The sequence below is a fragment of the Chamaea fasciata genome, unplaced genomic scaffold (genome assembly GCF_029207755.1).
Source record: "Chamaea fasciata isolate MVZ Bird 193981 ecotype frontalis unplaced genomic scaffold, bChaFas1.0.hap1 SCAF_2, whole genome shotgun sequence".
Lineage (NCBI taxonomy): Eukaryota > Metazoa > Chordata > Aves > Passeriformes > Sylviidae > Chamaea > Chamaea fasciata.
Window position 1 is genome coordinate 14,516,270 of NW_027094087.1, and position 21,265 is coordinate 14,537,534.

At 40.3% G+C, this 21,265-nt stretch overlaps 1 protein-coding gene across 3 annotated transcripts in view; it reads left to right on the forward strand.

The window, feature by feature from the left end:
- JAM2 (junctional adhesion molecule 2) overlaps positions 1–21,222 on the forward strand; it is a 54,975-nt gene extending 33,753 nt beyond the window's left edge. Inside the window, exons 2-10 of one of the 3 annotated variants that reach the window (XM_066208585.1) lie at positions 1,504–1,569; positions 4,648–4,761; positions 6,226–6,405; positions 10,240–10,445; positions 12,619–12,721; positions 14,157–14,264; positions 15,204–15,219; positions 15,972–16,005; positions 16,951–21,222. In XM_066208585.1, the coding sequence (XP_066064682.1) occupies positions 1,504–1,569; positions 4,648–4,761; positions 6,226–6,405; positions 10,240–10,445; positions 12,619–12,721; positions 14,157–14,264; positions 15,204–15,219; positions 15,972–16,005; positions 16,951–16,983 (860 nt within the window). In that variant the 3' untranslated portion in view covers positions 16,984–21,222. The remainder of the gene's footprint in view (positions 1–1,503; positions 1,570–4,647; positions 4,762–6,225; positions 6,406–10,239; positions 10,446–12,618; positions 12,722–14,156; positions 14,265–15,203; positions 15,220–15,971; positions 16,006–16,950) is intronic. The other 2 variants (XM_066208586.1, XM_066208595.1) reach the window with 2 other exon arrangements.
- Positions 21,223–21,265: the final 43 nt, after the last annotated feature.

Sequence of the window (21,265 nt, forward strand, 5' to 3'; positions counted from 1 at the left end):
ACCACCTGCCAGCTGGGCCTTGACAGCACACTCTGAAATTCTCATGGTAACACACATTTTTTCTCTCTGTCACCCCCCTCTTTGTTTTTCTGCCCATTCTTTTTCCTTCTTGTTCCTTTTCTGTCTTTTCTATTCTTCCTTGGTAGGGCAACATACTTTTCACTACTAATAAATGGTTCTCGGATATAATACTTCCCTCATTTCACTTAATTCAATCCTCAGTCATCTGTTTTAAAAAAGAATCCCCTGCAGTTTCCCCTTAGTGGAACACGACAATGAGATAACCAAGAGTGTATGGTGATTTTTTCTCTCTTTGGGATGAAACTAGATAAATCTTGATTATCTTCCTTCCCATTTGTCATGGGTTTTGTAAAGAATGTGTTATTCTATTCCATCTGGTGGAGCAGAATTACTTATCTTTGCCCAAATGGGTCAGTGTCGCTTATCAGATGGTGGAGTGCTACTTATCTCCCTTCATTGTTTCACTACTCCCATGGGAATATCTTCTGCTAATAGACCATTAAGAGCTCACCAATGACATGACACATTACATTGTACTATTGTAAGATGCTCCACACAGGGAGGAAGAGCCAAACCATCTTAACCTAGATAAAAAAGAGGCACAGTGCCACTAGGTATCCAGTTTTCCACTGGATCCCTGCAGGAAGACCGGACCCATCTCACCATTACTAGACCCTTTTTCTTCAACGGGACCATCTCTAACAGAACCACATCTGCCACTCCAGGAAGGCTTACTTTGAACTGCTTCCAACACCCTGACCAACAGGGTGTCAGGTTGTATTTCTGACTCTGTCAGGGTTTTCTAGGATTTCTTGTTTGTTTGCTTGCTTATTTTTCTGTACTACAACATCTGTATTTTTATATCCCTAGTAAAGAACTGCTATACCTATTCCCAAAATCTTTGCCTGACAGTCTTTTAATTGCAAATATATGATAATTTGGAAAAGGGGGGAAGGGCTTACATTTCAAAGGAGACTCCAGCCCTCCCTGGCAGATACCTGTCTATCTAAACCAAGACACTATTTCAACAAGAATTTGAGATAATCGCCAATTATTGTACTTATTTTTTACCCTGTAGAATCTGTGAGTGATGTTCTTCAGCAAACATGCATGCCTTGTAATACAAATGTAATGGAAAATACACTTATGGATTATTAGACATCTCCCCAATTATAAACAGACTGAGACATTACCCCAGTATAAAACTTTTACTGTTTATATAGAGCTGCTGACATGTAAATATCATTATGTTATTGTAAAAAATAAATATTTATTTTTTACAGATGCCAGAGCCTGGGCAAAAAAAGATGACCTGTTCAAGGCCAGCCCTGGTCTAGCTCTTAGTTTGTATTCTTTCTTGTAGGCAATGTCTAACCTGTACAGTGGGAGGAGGTCTCAAAAATATTGCTTGTAGCTGCCGAAGCACATATGAAATCACAAATGTTTATTGCTGAATTATCTTTTTTTGCTGTCCCCTTGCAGATCCTGATGTGTCTGGAATCTCCATTGAAACTGATAACAACAATGTAAAAGCAGAGGAGTTTAAGGGTACGGTATGGGCATTGTTGTGATAATTTTTAATATATACACAACACATGCAAACTATGTATATAGAAGCTTGCAGCTATTGAGATTGTCTTCCTCTTTCCTGAGGGGTCTTGTGCTTACTCTCCACTGATTCTATGTTATCTTGGTCTTGTCCCCATTTTCTCTTACTTGAGGTGGGGTTGAACTAGGTGCTCCCCAGACATCCTTTTCAACCTCACCTGAACCCCACCTGAACCCCACCTAGTTCTGTGGTTCTATGACTTGTTTGTCAGTCCTGTAACTTCTGCCTGGTTTCCTTCCACGCAATATTATGGGAGCTGATGGAAAGGAGAAAAATATCTTACAAGACAGAAAAGTAAGGGACTAGAAAAAACAGATATAAATTAGCTAATTATAAGTAACAATAATTTAATGGCTATTTTTACTTGTCAGTAGGTATAATGGCTATTTACATAGTTATATATGTATGTGTCATATATAAAATCGACAATTACTTCCAGTAATGGGGTGGGAAATTTACAGAGGTAAAGAGGAGAACCTGTTTGCTGGATGGATGAGAACGGAGTGTACTGTAGTGTGAGGTTTGTGGGTTATGTGGGTTCGTTTTTTGAATTTGGTTGGAGTGGAGAGGGGTGGGAATTTGGGATAGAAAAAACTGTTCTCTGAGCTTTAAACCTTATTCAGCTTCTTGAGGTAATAATCAAATATTTTAGAGGTCTCTAAAGCTGTCATCTGGACTTCTGTTATGTATTGTTCTCTTGACAAAATACATTTAGAGCTCAAGGCAGGCAAAAGCAGAGAGAAATGCAGGTCATATTGAAGCTTGATTAGGTTCTGGCTTTATATATGGTATTTGCATTTTGTTCTTTAGTTATTTGTACATTGAATGAAATCAGTTTAGCACAGCCCAGATGCCAAGACTAGTTCTCCATGTGTGGCAGCACTGCGGGATGGTAGGGCCGATAGACATAGTTATTCCACTGACTGCAGCTGGTCTGAAATGCTTTTTCCTTTCCTTCTCTAGCTCCTGTAGAGGAGGATGGTACAGTCTCCCTGGGGAAGTAGTCATGACACCAAGCATGACAGAGCTCAAGGAGCATCTAGGTGCCACTCCCAGTCATGGTTTAGTTTTGGGTAGTTCTGCAAGGGGCAGAGAGTTGGGCTCACTGATCTTTAGGGTTCCTTACAACTTGGTATACTCTATAATTCTATCACCAGTGATAGCCTCCACCCCAGATGTAAATCAAACATTGTGCAAATCTCTCCAAGATTCCAGAGGGCTTTTGCAGGCCTAGCTGTTCCAGTGCTGATGCACAGTATCCTGTGAGCCTACATTTATGCAAGTCAAGTACACCTGCTCTGGAAAATATCCCTCCCTGACTCCATTACTATAGGAAAAAGTGGGAGAGGGAAGCTGTTACAGTTCTGCCTGCTTTATCTCGGCTGAGGTCAGGATGAAAGACATGGGAAATGTAGAGTCGAGTTCGGTCTTGGTTGTTTATTATATCTTATCTATTTACAGTATTTACAGTCTCACGAAGCATGAGCTCCAACTTGTCAGTTAAAGAAACAAGATACATAACATCACTCTAACTACACACCTACAACCCCTTTGCCATCACACAATCTTGGAAGCCTGTTCCAAGGCCTCAAGTCAAATGCAGTGCCTGCCTGAGGGTCAGCACCCCTTAGCAGAGAAAGCCTGAAATTTTCAGCCTCCGGGGTTCCAATGTGGAGCTATAACTAAGGATGATTTTATTATTTGGTCTCTGTTCTGTGCACACTCCCTTTCTTCCATACATCCCTTTTCTCTGAATAAGTTTAGAGGGTAGGCATCAATGCTGGGGTTTTTTCTGAAACAAACACACATGGCATGCAAGAAAGGGGCAGATCATTCCAGACAGAGGTGACTTGTTCAGCTGAGAACACTTCAGCTGAGCTGTCTGTCTGCTAATAGAGACCAGCTCATTTGACAAGCCAGCTGTCACAAGGCCAGTAGCAAAACAAACTGAGCTTGAATGATGGTTTTTCTTTGTTAGAAGAATACAAAAAAAAAAAAAAAAAAAAAAAAAAAAAAAAAAAAAAAAAAAAAAAGAGGAAAGGAAACTAGCAAATCTTAAGATTCAGGAAGTCTCCACCCATCCACTCAACGAGAAGTCAGGAACCTCAGACTTCCTGAGTGCACAGTATGTTTTTCAAAACGGTCAGTGCATGTGTAACAGGTTTCCGGCAAGGAATGCCCTCCTGCCTCAATTTTTCTTTCAAGTCTGGATATTTTTTTCCCCTGTGAGATATCACCAAGGCTACCAGTCTGGGTTTTTGTTTCTTTTCAGCACAGACATAGGAAATCAGAAACTGAAAGGCAAGTGAGTAGATCTGTCGGTTGCTCTTAATTGCCTTCCAGCCTTATTTGTTGAGACTGGAAAGGAGGATGATGGTTGATTATGTTTGAGCAGTGCATATTTGCATCATGAAAGCTAGACTGGCCTTGTCAAAACTAGGCTTTTGCTCCTGATACTGTGGCCTGTATTTGGAAAATGAGTAGCTTACAGATAGCAAGGTCTATATTACATTTGTTTCTTTAACTATCCTATGGGAATATTTTTCATCTCCATTGAGTTATACATTTAAAAAGAATAAACTATTGATACTGAATTCAGAATGGTAATTCAAAAAATACATTTATATCAGTGTCAGAGTCCCTTTTTTAGGGTTGATCTGCTCAAAAATGTTTCAATTAAAATGAGAGTAGTAATAAAGAATGGAAGTGATGAACTAGCCATTCTCATGTTGAATGGAGAAAGTAAAAAACCTTATCCACTATGGGAGCATCTAGTCCCCAGCATCTGAAGTTTGACCCAAAGGCTGCTGAAGTATAGGAAAATTACTGGTTTCTTTTTCCCCACTGTGTTTGTGTAAATATGGAGAAGCATCACTTTGAGAAGTAGATCAGGCCATTGCTGACTGTACAAATTCTTTTGAAGGGGGAACATGAATTTCACAGAGCCTGAATCTGTGCCAACACAATACTAAAATCTCTAATTATCCCTTTTGTCTTTTTTTTTCTCTTCCCTCTAGAGGCTATTCTTAGTTGCAAATACAAATTTTCAAAAGGGATGAGTTTAAGAATAGAGTGGAAGAAAATCCAATCTCAAGGAGTCTCATTTGTCTACTACAATAGTGAATTTACAGGTACAGTACTACAAACAGATTGTTTAACATGCCATTCTTGAGCATAGCTATTGACTCTTTCTTGGGGAACAACACCAAGAATATGACTGAACAAGAAGGGTCTTGACTGTTCATATAGAAGAGCTGTCCTTTTGAGAAAAAAGAATTCTCTGGGGGAAAAAAAAGGCATATCCTTATAATATCATCAATTATTAGTTACCTTTTAATGAAGTTAAATTCTTCTTAAAATTCTTTAGACTAAGAAAAATGGTACTGCAGATTCCTTGGAATTTTTCAACAAAGAAATTACATTTGGATGTAAACTCCCCTTAACTACTGCAGGCTCTGCATTCCTATCCTAAAAAGAGGTTTCTGAAGCCTCCTGTAAAGCAGGAGGCTTAGATATGAATAATGCAGCATTTTTATATACATAAAATATAAACTCAGCTGTATATTTTAAATTATTTGTATTCTTTCCAGAAGCAGAGTTCCTCCTTGTATGTTCTGAAAAGGGCTTACCTCAGCTTTGTGTGTTGGAGAACACATGGGTCCCTATTACATTGTACACAATAAATAAAGTTTGAGAAGTAAAATAAAAGCACAGAAATATTGTTAGCTCGTAGAACTAGCAGATGTGTTGACCTTGTTGATGAACTTGAGTTTTTTCTGCATATATTTAATTTAGAGAAACAGTAGAACTCATGGTTGCGTGTGTGCATGTAACTTGAATTTCATAATAAGCTGTAGAATTAAAAAACTTCTTCATTGTAAGAAGTCTGATGACAATATCTTTGCTAAATCCATCAAGTTTTTCTTGCCAAGTTAAAATGTCAAATACTCTCCCGTGGTCTCACTCACAACTTTTTCTTTAAGGTAATTAAGTTAGTGATTGCCATGTCTCTGGTGGAAAGGGATGTCTTTCAGTCACCTCACCACTGCTGTACATCTTTTTGAAACATCTGCAGAAAAATGCATTCCATCTTCCAACTGGATAATGTGTGGCTGATGGAGGGTTTTTGAATTCAGGGTGGTCTTTTGGATAAATGGAAGGTTCACACTGTCTTGAGAAGGGGATTACATATTGGCTCTTTGCTGATAGGTAACTGATACTGAACAAATGAGCAATAGTTTCAGTACAATATGATGTAAAATATCAATAAATTGTACACAATTTCAGAATAAGCCAGTGAGCCATAGATATTTGCTTCAGACTGAAAAAGGGGAAATTTAAGTTAGATATACAGAGGAAATATACACAGGAAATTCTTCCCTATAAGGGTGGTATGACACTGGCACATGCTGCCCAGAGAACTGCGGCTTCCCCATCCCTGGAAGTGTTTGAGCCCAGGTTGGATGGCACTTGGAACAACCTGGTCTAGTGGAAGGTATTCCTGCCCATGGCAGTGGGAGTGGAAGAAGATGATCTTCAAGTACCTTCCAATCCAAACCATTCAGTGATTCTATGATTCTATAAGCAAAGAGCAGAAACCTCTGTGTCTGTTCTCCCTAAAGGTGATCTTCGAGGCCGAGCAGAGATGCTGAATACAGGAATCCGAATTAGGAATGTGACTAGAAGGGATTCTGGGACCTACCGCTGTGAAATCAGTGCCAAGAGTGAAGAGGGGCAACACCTGGGAGAGGCTACTATTACTCTCACAGTATTGGGTACAAACTTTATTACTTAGGCTTTTTAAAGAAACTGGATGATGGGGTGTTGGGATGTTGAAGGTAGGATTGTCCACATAGAGTGTAGCTGCTGGGTCTTCTTTTTAGGTTTTCTTCAGGCTTTATAAACACATTTGCACATGAACATTCTACAACATCATAAAACAGCTAGCAAAAGTCATACTTGGACTAGAAAGGGAGACATAACTTGAGTTTTATTATATCAAAATGTGTTTCAGTTCTCAAATTGAAATCACTCAGTGACTGAAAATCTGGATAAGATGATCATGGTGTTTGGCACTGGAAAGCAGCATCTGTCAACACTTATCAAATATTCATAAGCAGAAGTTTGTTCCAATATGCTACAGTCTCCTCCTGGTTTTGGAAGGAGAGAGTTTTTGTGCAATGATGGCCAGAGAGCTGGCAATTGGTGGACTTTATTTACAGGAGAGATGGTGGTGCCTGCTGGGGAGTGATTGTTCTTTGTGGGTCTTTGTTTTCTTTCCCAGTTAGGGAATGGATTTAAAAGTGAATACTGAGCACATTGTTCTCACATTGAGTTTGGTATTTGTCCCACTGGATGAGTGGTAGAGACCCAATAGTTTTCCTTTTTTTACCTGTACAGGGACAAATAAAAACACTTGCTTTTGTAGATTCTATATTTGTCCTATTAAAAATAATAATTGATCTTTTAAAATTATAAATAAAGTCTCTAAGTTCTTCATAAAGGATGATAAATGCTGATTAGCACCAGCAATGAGGTAACCTTGTGGCTACTGAGGTAGATAAGATGGATAATACCTTAGCCCAGGTAGCCTATGCAGAAACCATAAACCTGATAATGTCATGACAAACACATGTTAATGGTTTAAGTTTGCTTCTTCTACCTTCCTTCTATGCTTCAAGTGAGCTAAATCCACACTTTAAGAGCCATGACAACTGCATCTTCACCTGGGTAGGAGCCTCTAGGGTATGGCCTTTTTTAACCATCACCTTTTAAACCAGTTCTGATGACTCAACACTGATGGAGGCCCACACATCCCATCAATTTCTGCATGGAGGTGCCAATTGAAACATCAAAATTAACATGCAGCCCCTAACCATTAACCAGAAAAGCAGCCCTAAAGCTGTGGATTTCCCAGCTCCAAGGAAGCCATGAGACCGCAAGTCACTTTGCTGGTCCTGTTCAAAGGGCAGCAGGTAGACATTCAGGCAGTGATGAACGAGGTGTGTGCATCACTCACCTGGGATCACAGCACAGCCCTGACAGGACTGGCTCAGCATCTCAAGCCAGCCAGACTGACGTGGGCTGAGAGCTAGGGAAACCTCTGGGCTGCAGAGTGCTGTGTCCACAGTCAGGGGTTCACCTGAGAACCAGCCTGAGCTGCCAGAGTGACAGTCGCCAGTGCAGCCATGAGCCTGCGTGCGCCCCTGTGACTCCTGCTGGCCAGCTTTAGCCCTCAGACCATCTCCATGGCCTCCTCTGGACTGCTTCCCGTGGTCTGCTGAAAGTTTTTTGAAATGTCCATATACATCCCATTCTAAAGTAGAGAACTTTAAACCCATCCTGCACTGCAGCAAAACTTGGATGGACTGGAATATAACCCTCTGGTAAGGGTAAGAAAATGGGAAAAGCTCGATCCCTCTCCACTCACCTGCGTTCCTTGCAGGTGTCTTTTTGAGACAGCTGGGCTTCCTCCAAAGACCCTCTTGCCCAAATATGTCAGGCCTGACGATGAGTAATCCACAGTGGAGAGGAAAAGTCCTACCAGTTGGCCAAGGCCCAGCCAAACCGAGCCTGAGAGGTCCCCCAATATGGGTCTCTCAATTCAGGCGCTACTTACCATAATCAGCAGTGTGCTTCCAGGTCCAGTCGGGCTGGGTGGAATGTGGCAAAATAAACGGGATGGGAACAATGGAGTGCCCAAATGTAGAACTTTAATGGTGGTCCAATCACAAATGCGGTGACCGCATGGTTTGGGAGGCATCCAAAGACCCAGGGGCATGGCTAACTTAATAATATATAAGGTTACCTGGGGGCAGGGGTCCAATCCTGAATAGGGGATAGGGGTTTGACTATATATGTCAAAGGTCTTGAACCAACAGAGAACTAGAACCAGAGACATGACCTCTTTTGGAATGATGCCATAGCATCCTAATTTCCATATCCCGCATCAGGTTTATGTTTTCTGCATAGGCTACCTAGGCTAAGATATTATCCATCTTAGCTAGCTCAGTAGCTACATAACCCCACTTATTCCTTCTATCTTATACTTTCTCAACAGCTTTCCTGTTTTAAATGTGGCGTCTTAATTTAAAGTTGAAATCTTCAAGGCCAAAGGAGAAGGGGGGGGGGGGAGAGGGGGTGGGTGTTGTGTTGCTTACAAACTTTTTTGAAAGCTAATGTGAATTAGTGTAACTTCTCAAAATTTGAGAAGTATCATTTCTAAATCACTTCTCAAAAATTGACTCCTTTTAGTACAAAAACTCTTTTTCCCCTTCCTCACTTCGGTTTTTAAATACTAGGGCAGGGAAGGGGGCAATTACTGGTCAACAGATTCTGAGTTATTCCATCTCTGTCTGTGAACAAGAGGGTCCATACAAGAAACAAAGTGAAACAAACTCTCTGGGGTTGGATGAAAGTGCACAGATTGGAGACAGGATGACACAGCATATAATGGGGGAGGCTGGCAGTAAGCACCTCTTTCATTTTTAGCAACTCATAAATTTTACTGTGCTCTCAGTAGCAGGATTGTGCTATCCAGCCCTTCTCCTGCACTTTGATTAATTGATGTGGTAGTTATTAAATGTTCACAAGTGCTCACCTCCTCACAATGACTGTCAGCCTGTTGGCATGTTGTCATGATCCCATTACTAAAGTTCATAGAAATGCTCCTGCCTGAATTAAGGTGCAAACGAGGCCATATGCCAGTGACGATAGTATGGGGGTTATTTAATAGTAAATATATGAGAGAGAGAGAGAGAGGAAATAGGTGGGGGGACAGAAAGAGAGTAACAGGGACAGAATAAGGAAAGTATCACCACTCTGTGGATCCCAGTGATGTTTCATTGATCCTCTCCATCTGGTCTTCTTGGTGGTGAAGGTCGCCCCGAAAGCATAGAATCTGATTGCTTAATATACACTCAAGATAGGTAGGAAAATCCAGGCACCTCCCTGGGCATCAGGCGGAGTTTGTCATTGTCTCTTACAACAGACTCTGGGTTTGTTGCATCACATGCAATTCTGTGGTGCAAGGCTTTAGGAATGACTCTGGGGAGCATTTTGGGGGGTCTTTGATGGATTAAGGCATCCCCTCAGCTGCCTCTCACATTAACGTCCCATGGATGTGGCCTTCCCAAGGTTGGGGGTTCCATAGCCAGTTTGTGGAAGGGAGGATGGGTTCACTGCCCCTGAGCAGAGGTTACAACACACTGAAACTTTCTCCCCCCACCTCGGCTGGCGGGGAGGTCTGTGCAAACCTGGTCCTAGCCAAGGGGTCTGTGGGCTACTGCCTCTCCCACCCTGAAGCAAGCCGGAGATGATTCTTAGCATGGCTGCTGGGTTTGGTTCACATTATTTTCCTTGTTTACTTGTTTGTTTCAGGTGACTGAAGAATGGGTTTTCCCTTTATCTAATCTCAGCAGTTTGACTTTCAGTCCAAAGTCCCAGTCAAGTATCTTCAGGGAGGCTTCTTTTGTTGTAGCTTCTTTATACAGTTTTTGCTATAATGGGCAAAACTTTATATCAATGTTTGAGGCCTATGAACTATTTCAGTATCTGACACATGTGGACAGTATAAGTACATGTGTAACAAGTGCAATTTCACTGTCCAGTTGCTCCGACTACTCCAGTATGTGAGGTACCCAGCTCTGCAATGACAGGAATGGTCGTACAGATGAGCTGTAAGGAAACTGAGAGCTCCCCTCCATCTGAGTACCAGTGGTACAAGAATGGTGTTGCCTTGCTGGAGAAGACAGGAACAGGCAGTGCTAGAGCAGCAAACATAACTTACACCATGAATAGAAAGTCTGGCACTCTGGTAAGTGTAATAACCAACTCTGTCATAGACAGCTATCAAGGAGACCAAATTTACTGTTCAGTACAATGATGCACAAGGATCTAAATCCAGATATTCACAAGGTCTTTGTTGGACGTCAATGTCATGCTGAAATACGTGGTGAGAAATGTAGAAGGTAGTTTCTGCCTCAAATCAGTGACAAGCCGTAGACCTTGAATGATACGCACAAATTGGGTGAAGTCCAAGGCGACAGTAGTGTTAACTGAGAAACTACAAATACATGACAAATTTTACCTTGTCAGTTGGTAAACTAGTGCCAGGTAAGAATGCATTTTCAGTCGGCAGCAGAGCTATATTTGACAGAACCTTAAAATCTGGAATAGTATCTTCATACACTTCAGGGGGAGTCCAGCACTCAGGGCAGTACAGAATGTCTGCAATCCAGTGCCATTTACAAGTTCCCATCCAGAACTTGTGAAGTCAGTGGGAATGAGTTGGGACTGTAAGTAAGCTTAGTTCTTCATTTTAGTTGTAGTTTGTTTTGTGGGTTGTGGTGTTGGGGTTTTTTCCTTCAGAACTGGCTGTCTCTCTCTCATTCTTCCCCCATTAGCTGATCCTTCAAAAAAACTTGATGCTACTTAGGGTTCTCAGATGTTTCAGAAGTAAAAGGTTGTTCTATGAACACTACTCTTGTGCAAAATCAAACATGGAAACTAAAGTATGACTAAGCATTCAGATGTTCTGAGGATCCTTCAGCACATCACAGAAATCAGGTGGACTACCCAAACCTGCTAATCACTTCTGAAAATACTGAAGTATGGCATACATAAAAAAGAAACAGTTAACAAGTCCAATGATTAAAAACATAGAAACACTGAAATTGACATGAGATCAGTCTCTATCCATTCCTTTCTTATGGATCAAGTGAGAGCTTTAGACAAGCCCTGCCTGAGGCTTATATTTTTGACAGTGTATTAGGTGACCTGCACCTAAATCGCTCTGGCTCACAAGTTCTTAAGAATGGACAGTTAGGTCTATTATAAAATGAGTTACTTATTGAATTGTCAGAAGGTAACAGACAAGAGGCATTAAACATTTACTTATTACACAGTATAAAATAAAATAACTACAAGTAGATTACATAAAACAATGTATGACATTAAGGTACCTATATTACAGCTAGCAAAAAAATAATTAGGTGTCAATGTAACTTACTGAATTTCTGATAGCATACACAGAGTCCTTTTACTCAGCCCCCAGGAGAGTAACCACAAAATGGCGTCCTGACTTTGGGGAGAAGACCCCACACATTTCCTGGGAATGTGCAGAAGATTTCTGCTTTGTGAAAATATGGTATAGCTTTTATAATTTGTAAAGTGAAGCGTATGTCAGTCAGAAATTCCGACTTGTCTTTCCACATCTGCTTCCACAGGAAGATGTTTACTCTCAGCTGAAAGCATCAATCCCATAGTGATGAAATAATTAACTACAAGACGAACTGTCCTGACTGAGTTGCTTCACCATGGTTCATGTGAGGCTAATGTGAGAACATGATGCCCTGAGTTACTACACCAGCTAACAATCAACAGATAAGCTCTTCTGTGGCGGGGGGAGATGTCCTGCTACAGTCTCTCATTTTCATTTTTACCGTAGTAGTATTTGATAAATAGTGTGGTTTATCATTTCTCTGTTGGAAGAAGACATGAAGTGTGTTTTTGGAGGGTTGAGAACCACCCAAACAGCTCTCTACTTCTGAAAAATTTCAGCTGACAATGCATCGTATTGTATATGTCAAGTTTTTTGAAGGATCGATTAATGGGGTTGTTGTTTTGATAAAATGAACAAACTGTTTTATTTCGGGTATTCTGAAATTAGAGCATATCTAAAAAAGTGGATATTATTGAAAAGTTCTGATACACGGAAAATTAATTTCCTTGTAGATACACTCCACTTTGTTAAATGTCCACCTAAAGGAACCTCTTAGGCAACAAGAAGAAGTTGAAGAACGCAGGGAATGTGACTAGGGAGCTGTTACAAGGTTGAAATGGACCTGAATTTCTTACTTGCCTTCAGTGTTTTTTGGGTTTTATTTGTTTAAAACAAACAAATCCACACATTGACACGTCAACATTTCTATCCTACAGGAATTTTTTTCCCCCTGTTTTGATAATGGTTTTGGACTCTTTCTTAACAGCTGTTTAATACAGTTACAAAGAATGACACTGGAGAGTATTTCTGTGAAGCCTCCAATGGGATTGGATTATCTCAGAAATGCTCAGTGAAGCGAATGCAAGTTGGTATGTATTAAAGAAAATAATGGTGGAAAACAGTCTTACAGTAGGATTTATATAATTGCATGGTGCAACTAAGAAGCTAAGACTAGATTGAATTAAATCTTTTTATTTTGTCATGGCATTTGGGAGGAGGACAAATAATAAGTTCCTTGTCGCAGTAATTAGCTTTTAGATTGCTAAACACTGAACTTCACAGAATAGCATCAGCCATATGAGAATGTTAATATTTCCAAATGCTTTTGTGGAAGGCCTACAGAAGAGTGAGACAGCCCACTGGGGTGTTTTCTTTACAGAAAGCCTCCTTTTTGGGATTCATTAATGGGAAATCTTAATGTACAGTCTGTAATAACCCAAAATGTGTGAAGGTTTGTGCAAAATATACAATTGGTTCTTGCAGATATCATAGGAAAGCAAATGGTAACAAATCCTAATGACCACTGCAGAGAAGATCCTGTCCAAATGTTCCAAAAAAAAGCACATGGAACTGCCAAGTTCCGTAAGGTGCTTTCTTGGAACTTAATTAATTGAAAATCAGTGTGTCATGGATTTTAATGCATTCCTCATGGATTATGAGCAAATATTCCTCAAGCTACTGAGATAGAATCGCTTTGTGAAAATACACACTAAGTCCTAAATTGCTGTCAGCCTAAATTGTACAAGAATAGTTAGGTTCTGGGGTGAAAATCTCAACCATATATTAACATGTGCTTAAAGTTGGAATCCAAATAAGTAATTTGAAACAACAAAAACTTTTGAAAATGTTTCTGTTTGTTGATGATTTTGGTTTTCCTAAAATGGAAAGAGTCTGAAGCTCTTAGTGATTATATCAGGATATGGGTGTGGTCCTTGTCATGGTTCAACTCAAGCTATCACCTTCAAAATAAAATTGCCAGGTGTTTTAATAGCCTGGTGTAGAGTTTAACTTCAGGAAACTCAGCTTTGTTGTGTTTGATTTTAAAAGCCTTGCTATTTAAAAATTAAAAAATCGTTGCGTTTCAAATAACTAATTTGAGGAATTCTTTAGAAGTGGAACGCAATTGCCATCATCTCTTTCAGTTGCGTTAAGCAAATTACCTATCAAAAACGTGCTTTAACACTTACAAAGATTTCAAGGTATTTTTTCTCAGAAACATATGACTTGGGTAATACTTCTCTGGGGTAGACATGATGAGGAGTATGTATCCCTTGGTCTTTCTTATTCTTTCCTTACTTTTGACCCAGACTAAACAGTTGATGTGTACCAAACACTTCTCCTGAAGTGGCTGTGCATATTAGTGCTTTTTACTGCTTAAATACATCTAAGTGTTACTAATTAACTTATGCATCTTGGGTCAAAGACTTCTTACAGGTACAAAAATGCCTGTGGTAATTAGGGAAAAATCCAACCAGTGAAAATCTTTACAAATGAGAACATTGGACTTCTGCTTTATAATTACAGATGACCTTAATGTAAGTGGTATCATTATGGCTGTACTATTTGTGGCTCTGGTGATGGTATTGTGTGGCCTTGGAGTATTCTATGCCCAAAAAAAGGGCTACTTTGCAAGTAAGTAGAATAAAACCACTCCTTCCTTGTGTCAAAAAATGTTTTTATTTAGCAGAGTTTCCATGACACTCTCTCTTGCCTAGAGAAGCTGTAGATGCCCCATCCCTAGAAGTGTTCAAGGACAGGTTGGAGGGAGTCCTGAGCAACCTGATCTAGTGGAAGCTGTCCCTGTTTACAGCAGGAAGTTGGAACTAGATGATATTTAAGGTCCCTTCCTACCCAAAGCATTCCATAATTTTATGATTGTGGTGACATGTCCTCCTTTCCATGAAGGTTCTTACTCTAGGGTACTAAAGCTGGAGAGCATTAAAACTGCAACATTTTGTGCAGACATTTTTATTCTGCCAACATGTACTGCAAAAGGTGCTTTGAAAATGCAAGGAGATGTTTGTGCAGTTGCTTAAGGCTACCAAACAACAACGTAGGAAAAGCAACAAGCTAGACCCTGGTTCCTGGAACCTCTCCACTCTAGTTTTGAATAAGGAATGCCTAAGAAAGGCAACATAGAAATAAACCAGTTTTAGTAAGAGAAACTAAATTAACTGTCTTCTTCCAGATCATGGAAAAAGTTTGCTTTTAGGGATTGCTGCAAAAAGCTTGACACCCAGTAACCCTCTCTGTAGCCTTTACATTGGTACCTGTAGGGCTGAGCACAGCAACAATGAATACCAAACATTTGGGCCTGAAAAGGTCAGCTGCCTGAAAGTACCAGAGGCTACAGGGCTGCTCGTTAGAATTCATTTGGAGCTTCATTTACCCTTGAAAGCAACCTAATCTTTCTTCTGTCTAAACTCACTATACCAAAAAGCGACATTTGGTTTGGAAACTCCTAGAAACTGAAGAGCTGAATATTGTAGGAATAACTATTTCAAAGAACTTTAAATCAGCTAAGGAAACTGTTCTTGTGCTAATTCTTTTTCTTTTTTCTTTCTTTTTCAGAGAAAAGCTCTTCCCAGTAAGTATCTTGATGCAAGTAGTATATAAATCACTGCAAACCTCATTTATGTTTCAGATTATTTAGTAACTGCAATGATTTTTACAGCCTTTCTAACATTCTTGTGCAGTAACTTTCTTGACACTGAGATAAACCTGATCCTACATACTAGCTGGTTTCCTTATTAGAAACCAGTGTGCTGATCAGAAAGTGAATCATTACATTGCCATGGTAAATACACAGAGATGTGTCTTTTTACATAGTAATAGCTTACACCCCTAACTCAGCTATAGGCATTCATGTGTCTCCTCTTCAAACTGGACAAAAGACAATCAGAACCAAATTGAACTGCTCTCATATCCATATCTACAGGTTATGTCAGGAAGTGTTTTGTAAAAATATAACTGGTGTAAACTTTCTGACACTGCCTGGTCTATTCCTTTGATATGGATTTATTCCACTCAAATTTCTTTGTAGCAAGTCAGAATTCCTCAAACTATTTTTGTTCTGGCCATGAGCTAGACAAAAAGTGTAACTGGAAAAACAAGCTAGAGAACGTGTTTGGCAGTGGTTTATGAGATAATGACTGGTATCTAAAAGCATTCAATGGATTTGTTATTGTAAGTTTTTTTCTCAGAGGGGGGAAAAAAACCCTGAGGATTGCTGGAAATCTGGAAAAATGCATTCATATATGAGGCTCCCAGAGGCTCCTATAAACCCAACACAGGAAAAGTTGCAATTTAACCACTATTTCTTTCCTGCTCTGTTAATAGAAAGAAGATGAACTATCAATCAACAAGTGAAAAGGCAAGTCTTTTTTGTTCACTAGTGTGTTTTAAAAGCTTTAGATATCTTCAGAATTCCTGAGATCTGTCATGTCTTTGTACATGAACTCCGAGCTCCTGCCGTGCTGTACCTGGCAGCAGTACCAGGAGATACTTTATCTCTGTCTGCACTTACAGCTTCCTATTGCATAGTCTCAAGTGCCACACAACTACAGCACCTTGCTCCATACTTTGCATATTTTTTTACTTAACTAACTGAGACATAGTCCAAGACAGCAATGAGAGAAAGATTGAGCCCTAATTCTTCTAAGAATAATATGGGTCAAAAGACCTGACTAAATATGGAAGCTGAATTTACTACTTCCACCCACTTCCTTGAGTGGGCTCAAGGGCTTTAACTACATGTACATCATTCCAGCTTTTCAGATTGGTGAAAAAGGAATAGAGTTCAAAGTAAAACTTCCAACTAGGAGTGACTTAATATCACTGTCTACAGTTTAATGATAATAGGAGTTTAAGTAGCATCAGTAATACTGATGTAACCTTAAAAGATCCCTGAACACCACCCATTTCCTTAATTGAAACAAAACATAATAAATTGCATAAGCTTATTCCTTGACCTAGTATGCATGTAAGAAACTTCCTCAGACAAACTATCTGTTTGCTCTGAGAGAGAAGGATAAAGCTTTTCAGAGCTATGGTATCTGTTTATCATTGTTAATGCACTTAAAAATCAGATGCTGAACACAGTTGTTTGATACCTGTATTTATGAATAGCTTACTAGTTCTGTGTAGAGAGCATTTTGTAGACTTCCCATCCCAGAAAAGAATAAACATTTACTAACAGTGCATAAGACACATTTCTTGTCAAGCTCAATGCCTTCGTTTCTTCTGAAATGTACACTAAATATTAACCTGCTTAAAATCTTTGAACTATTATTTATGTAACCTTGCTTGCTTCATTTAGGATTTCAAGCATACCAAGTCCTTTGTTATTTAGAAGATTTCAGCCTCTGTGAGGGACATCAAATTACTACTTGTAATACAAAAGTATCAGTGTCCTGGTTTCAGCTGGGATAATTTTCTTCGTAGTGGCTGTGTTTTGGATTTAATATGAGAATAAAGTTGATAACACACTGATGTTTTAGTCGCTGCTGAGTAGTGCTTACTCCAAGTCAAGAAGTCCTCAGATTCCCATGGTCTTCCAGTGAGGAAGTGCGAAAGAAGCAGGGACAGAGCACAGCTGGGACAGCTGATCTGAACTGTCCAAAGAGATATGCATAGAATCACAGAATCAAAGAATAAGCTGAATTGGAAGGGTCCCATAACGATCATGAAGTCCAACTCTTGGTCCTGCACAGGACACCCCAAGAACCACAGCATGTGGCTGAGAACATTGTCCAAACACTTCTGGAACTCAAACAGGCTTGGTGCTTGGTGACCACCTCCACACCAGATCATGCCCAGTATTTAAATTGGGGAAGTTGGCCAGGAGGAGCCAACTACTGCTGGAGGATAGACTGGGCATCAGTCAGTGCATGGTGAGAAACTGTTGTGCATCACTTGTCTTTCTTAGGCTTTACTCCGCTCTTTCCTTTTCATTACAGTTCATATTATTGTTGTTGTTATTATTATCATTATCATTAGTATTATTAGTATCTTATTTTACTTTATTTCAATTATTAAACTGTTGTTCTCTCAACCCACCAATTTTACTTTTTTTTCCCAGTTCTCCCACTGGGCTTGGGTGGGGACAGTAAGCAAGCAGCCATATGGGGCTAAACTGCTGGCTGAGCTGCTTACAGTCCTTTTTGACACCAAATGTGGGACTCAAAAGGTTGAGATAAAAACAGATCTGACTAAAGCATATTAAAACAACTTTGTTATAAGCCTTCATTGTATTGGTTTAATAGTTGCTGGTCACCATATTGATTCATTTGCTCTAGGCCTGGGCTAAGGTTATCACTGTGTTGTTCTGTGTTGTACTGGCTTGTGATATGATAGAATGGCTGGTCATGAGCCTGCCTGGTATGTGTCCCCACCGTCCTTTGGGAGCCATCTGGTGGAAACTATCAAGAGTTACATCTACTGCGTTTTACCCTCAAGAGAGCCAACCCATGAGAAAAAACCCCCTTCCTTCCCCTCCAGGGTGATTACAGTAGCATTTGAGAATTTTAAAGACTTTGCATATCCTGTGACTACCATTGAAACCAACCGGGTCCTTTTGGTAACAATCAGTATGTTGTTGCATTTGGTTCAGGCCTTCTTTAGGGTTAAGAAACAATCTGTGTCTACCAAAACCCCACCAACACGTACTGTGCCTACACAAACTTCAGTGACAGGCCAACAAGAGGCAACCACTCAATCCTTATTCCTGAGTGAGCTACGGGATATACATAAATATTTCAGCTGTTGTCCTGATAAGCATACTACCACCTGGTTCCTCTGATGCTAGGATAATGGGGCTAACAGATTGGAATTAGAGGGTAGGAATCACTTTCTTAGAAAGCAGGCATTGACAAGGTGATTCCACGAGAGACACAAGTCCTCAGCCCCTGGAAGCGACTCCTGTCAAGCATGAAGGTATCCTTACAAGAAAGATGTTACGTGTCACCATGCAAGTAGGAAGATATCCAATACTTGAGGGAATTAGCTGTGCTACAGATTATTTATTTTGACCTGGATAATACAAGGTTCCCCACAGATCCAGACCAATTCTCTGCACATGACCTATGTGGTGGAAGTTTGTAGAGTGTACCAAAAGTACACACCAACCCACTGGCAATGTTAAATCTGGAAAGACATCACACAATCATCTGTGGATGGAGTGGCTTGCCATCTCTGGGAATTTGAAGACAATCTCTCTTCCTCTCTCATCCCATCTGTGAAGAAACTATCAGATAAACTGCACTAGGAGTTTCAGCAGTTCAAAGATGGTATGTTCTATTCTCCACCTCTACAGACCAATGCTAGTGACAGTAAGCATTGGCTCAAGAGGGAGGATATGGAAGGTACACACCATAGGATGGACACTCTGGGGGTTTAGCTGAGAGATGACAGAAAGGGCATGAAGAATTGGGATGGAAGACCTACCTTGACCCTAGAGACATGGGTATATGAATTTAAGGAAAACAGTCCCAAATGGGGATTCTTCCAGGAAAGTTGCTACTCCCATCTCAGTGCATGGTTTCCCAGGCAGAGTGGAAGAGCTGAATTTACTCCTGATCCTATGGAAAGAAATTCTAATCCATTTTTTCAAAAAGTAAACTCTCTTAGATGTTGTGGGTTTTTTGAAAATGCATATTCCAAACTAGTCTGGTTGTAAGTCTTCTTTATCAAGTGACTCAGAAGAAGAATGATTTCACAAGGGGCCCAGAGCAACACCTAGCCTTTGAACAGATTAAACTAGAAATACTTGGAAAACACTCACAGATGCTTGGGCCAAAGAATATGGCATTTAGTAGGTGTACTGTATCATGCATCAGCTGAGAAAACCAAATGAACCAATGGACTGTTAGATTACACTGAGAGCAAAGAGCAGGAGGACCTTCAAACATTGGGAATGCACATTGGCAAAGGCCACCTGGTGAGTCAGCACTAGATCTGCCAAGTGGGCTGGCCCTGCCCAATCAAAACTTTTAATGTAGAAGGGAATAAAGTTCCTGTAGTGCACATGAAAAATGTAACTGCGGAAGACAGTCTGGGTTATTCCTGCCTCGGGCAAAGGTAAACTCATCTGTGGGATTGTTTTTGCTCAGGGACCTGGGCACACTTGTTAAGACGAGAGGATGGGCAAGTCTGGTTTGTGCATTCAGTGGATTTGACTGAATAGCCAGTGAATTGTGTGATGTGAATTGCTGTATAATGCTGTGTATTAGCACTTCTATGTCAGCTGCGTGCCCACCATTGCACTGGGCACCTCATGGTGCCTGTCTCCATCCCTCCAGCTTTGGGGATCTGAACCTAACTCCCCTTCAACTGTCACATTAAGAATAAACTTCGATGTAACTGGACAAGCAGAGCAGTGATGGAATGAGAACTGGCTTCAACACGCAACAATCTTAACACCAGACACCCTGGTTTCCTGCCCTGAAAAACTGTTTATGGCAGTCGTAAGTCATGACTGTCATAAACCAGAAGTCATGGACTAAATGAATAGACTTCTGTGGGGAGTCTACAGATTAAGGAAATGGTGTATGTGTGTGCATCTATAAAAAGATGGGAAAGGTGGTGGTGTATAGCAAAGTGTAGGATCTGGCATAACATAAATGGAATGGAATGAGCAGCTGATACTTTTCTGGTTTCAGCTGGAAAAAAATTTTCTTCCTAGTAGCTGGTACAGAGGTGCTTTTTTAATTAGTATGAGAATAATGTCAGTAACGCAGAGTTTCAGTTGTTGCTCAGCAGTATTTACCCTGAGTCAAACTTTTCAGTGTCTGATGCTCTGCTAGTGAGAAGGTACTCAAGCCGTGAGGGAACAAGACCAGGACCCTGACCTGAACTGGCCCAAGGGATATAGAACATCATGCCCAGTATATAAACTGGGGGGAAGTTGGCTGGGAAGGGGCCATTTACTGCTGGGGAACAGACTGGGCATCAGTCAGCAAGTGGTGATGAGCACTTGGGCTGTGCATCACTTGTGCTTCTCAGGTTTTCTCTCTCTCTCTCTTTCCCTTATTATTACTTTGGTTCAATTATTTAACTACTTTATCTCAACCCATGAGTTTTGTTTCCAATTCCTTTCCCTGTAGTCAGGGGAGAGGGCAGGGAGTGAGCCAGAGGCTTAGTTGCTAGCTGGGGTTAAACCACAACACCATGTGATCTTTTGACCTCCACTCAGTAAATAGTTCCCATGTCTTACATGCTGAAAATATAAACTGCCAATATTTAGTCAATCTAGCTGTGATGGCATTTCAAAAAAAATAACCCCCCCAAAAAATTTAAAGACAAATTAGCTTGTATATTCAATTCAGTTGTGTGTGAAAGCTTCTCATTTTGTTTATATGTTCATGCAGCAATATAAGATTTACTCTTTGTCGCTTGGAACAATCTATTCAAGTAACTTTCATACGTGACCTCACTACTTGTGTCTCAACCACTGTTGAGGGCTCAACTTCTCCTGCAATTCTGATTTACTAGGACTTAGAGATGATTTTGCAAATCTGACACAATTTCAAAGTGTGTAGCTGTGCAGAAATAAACTCACTATGCTGACAAAATAAATCTTGTTGTAATTAAAGCTCAAGCAGTGTTTTAGTGTTTAATGTGGAAGTCTCTCTCTG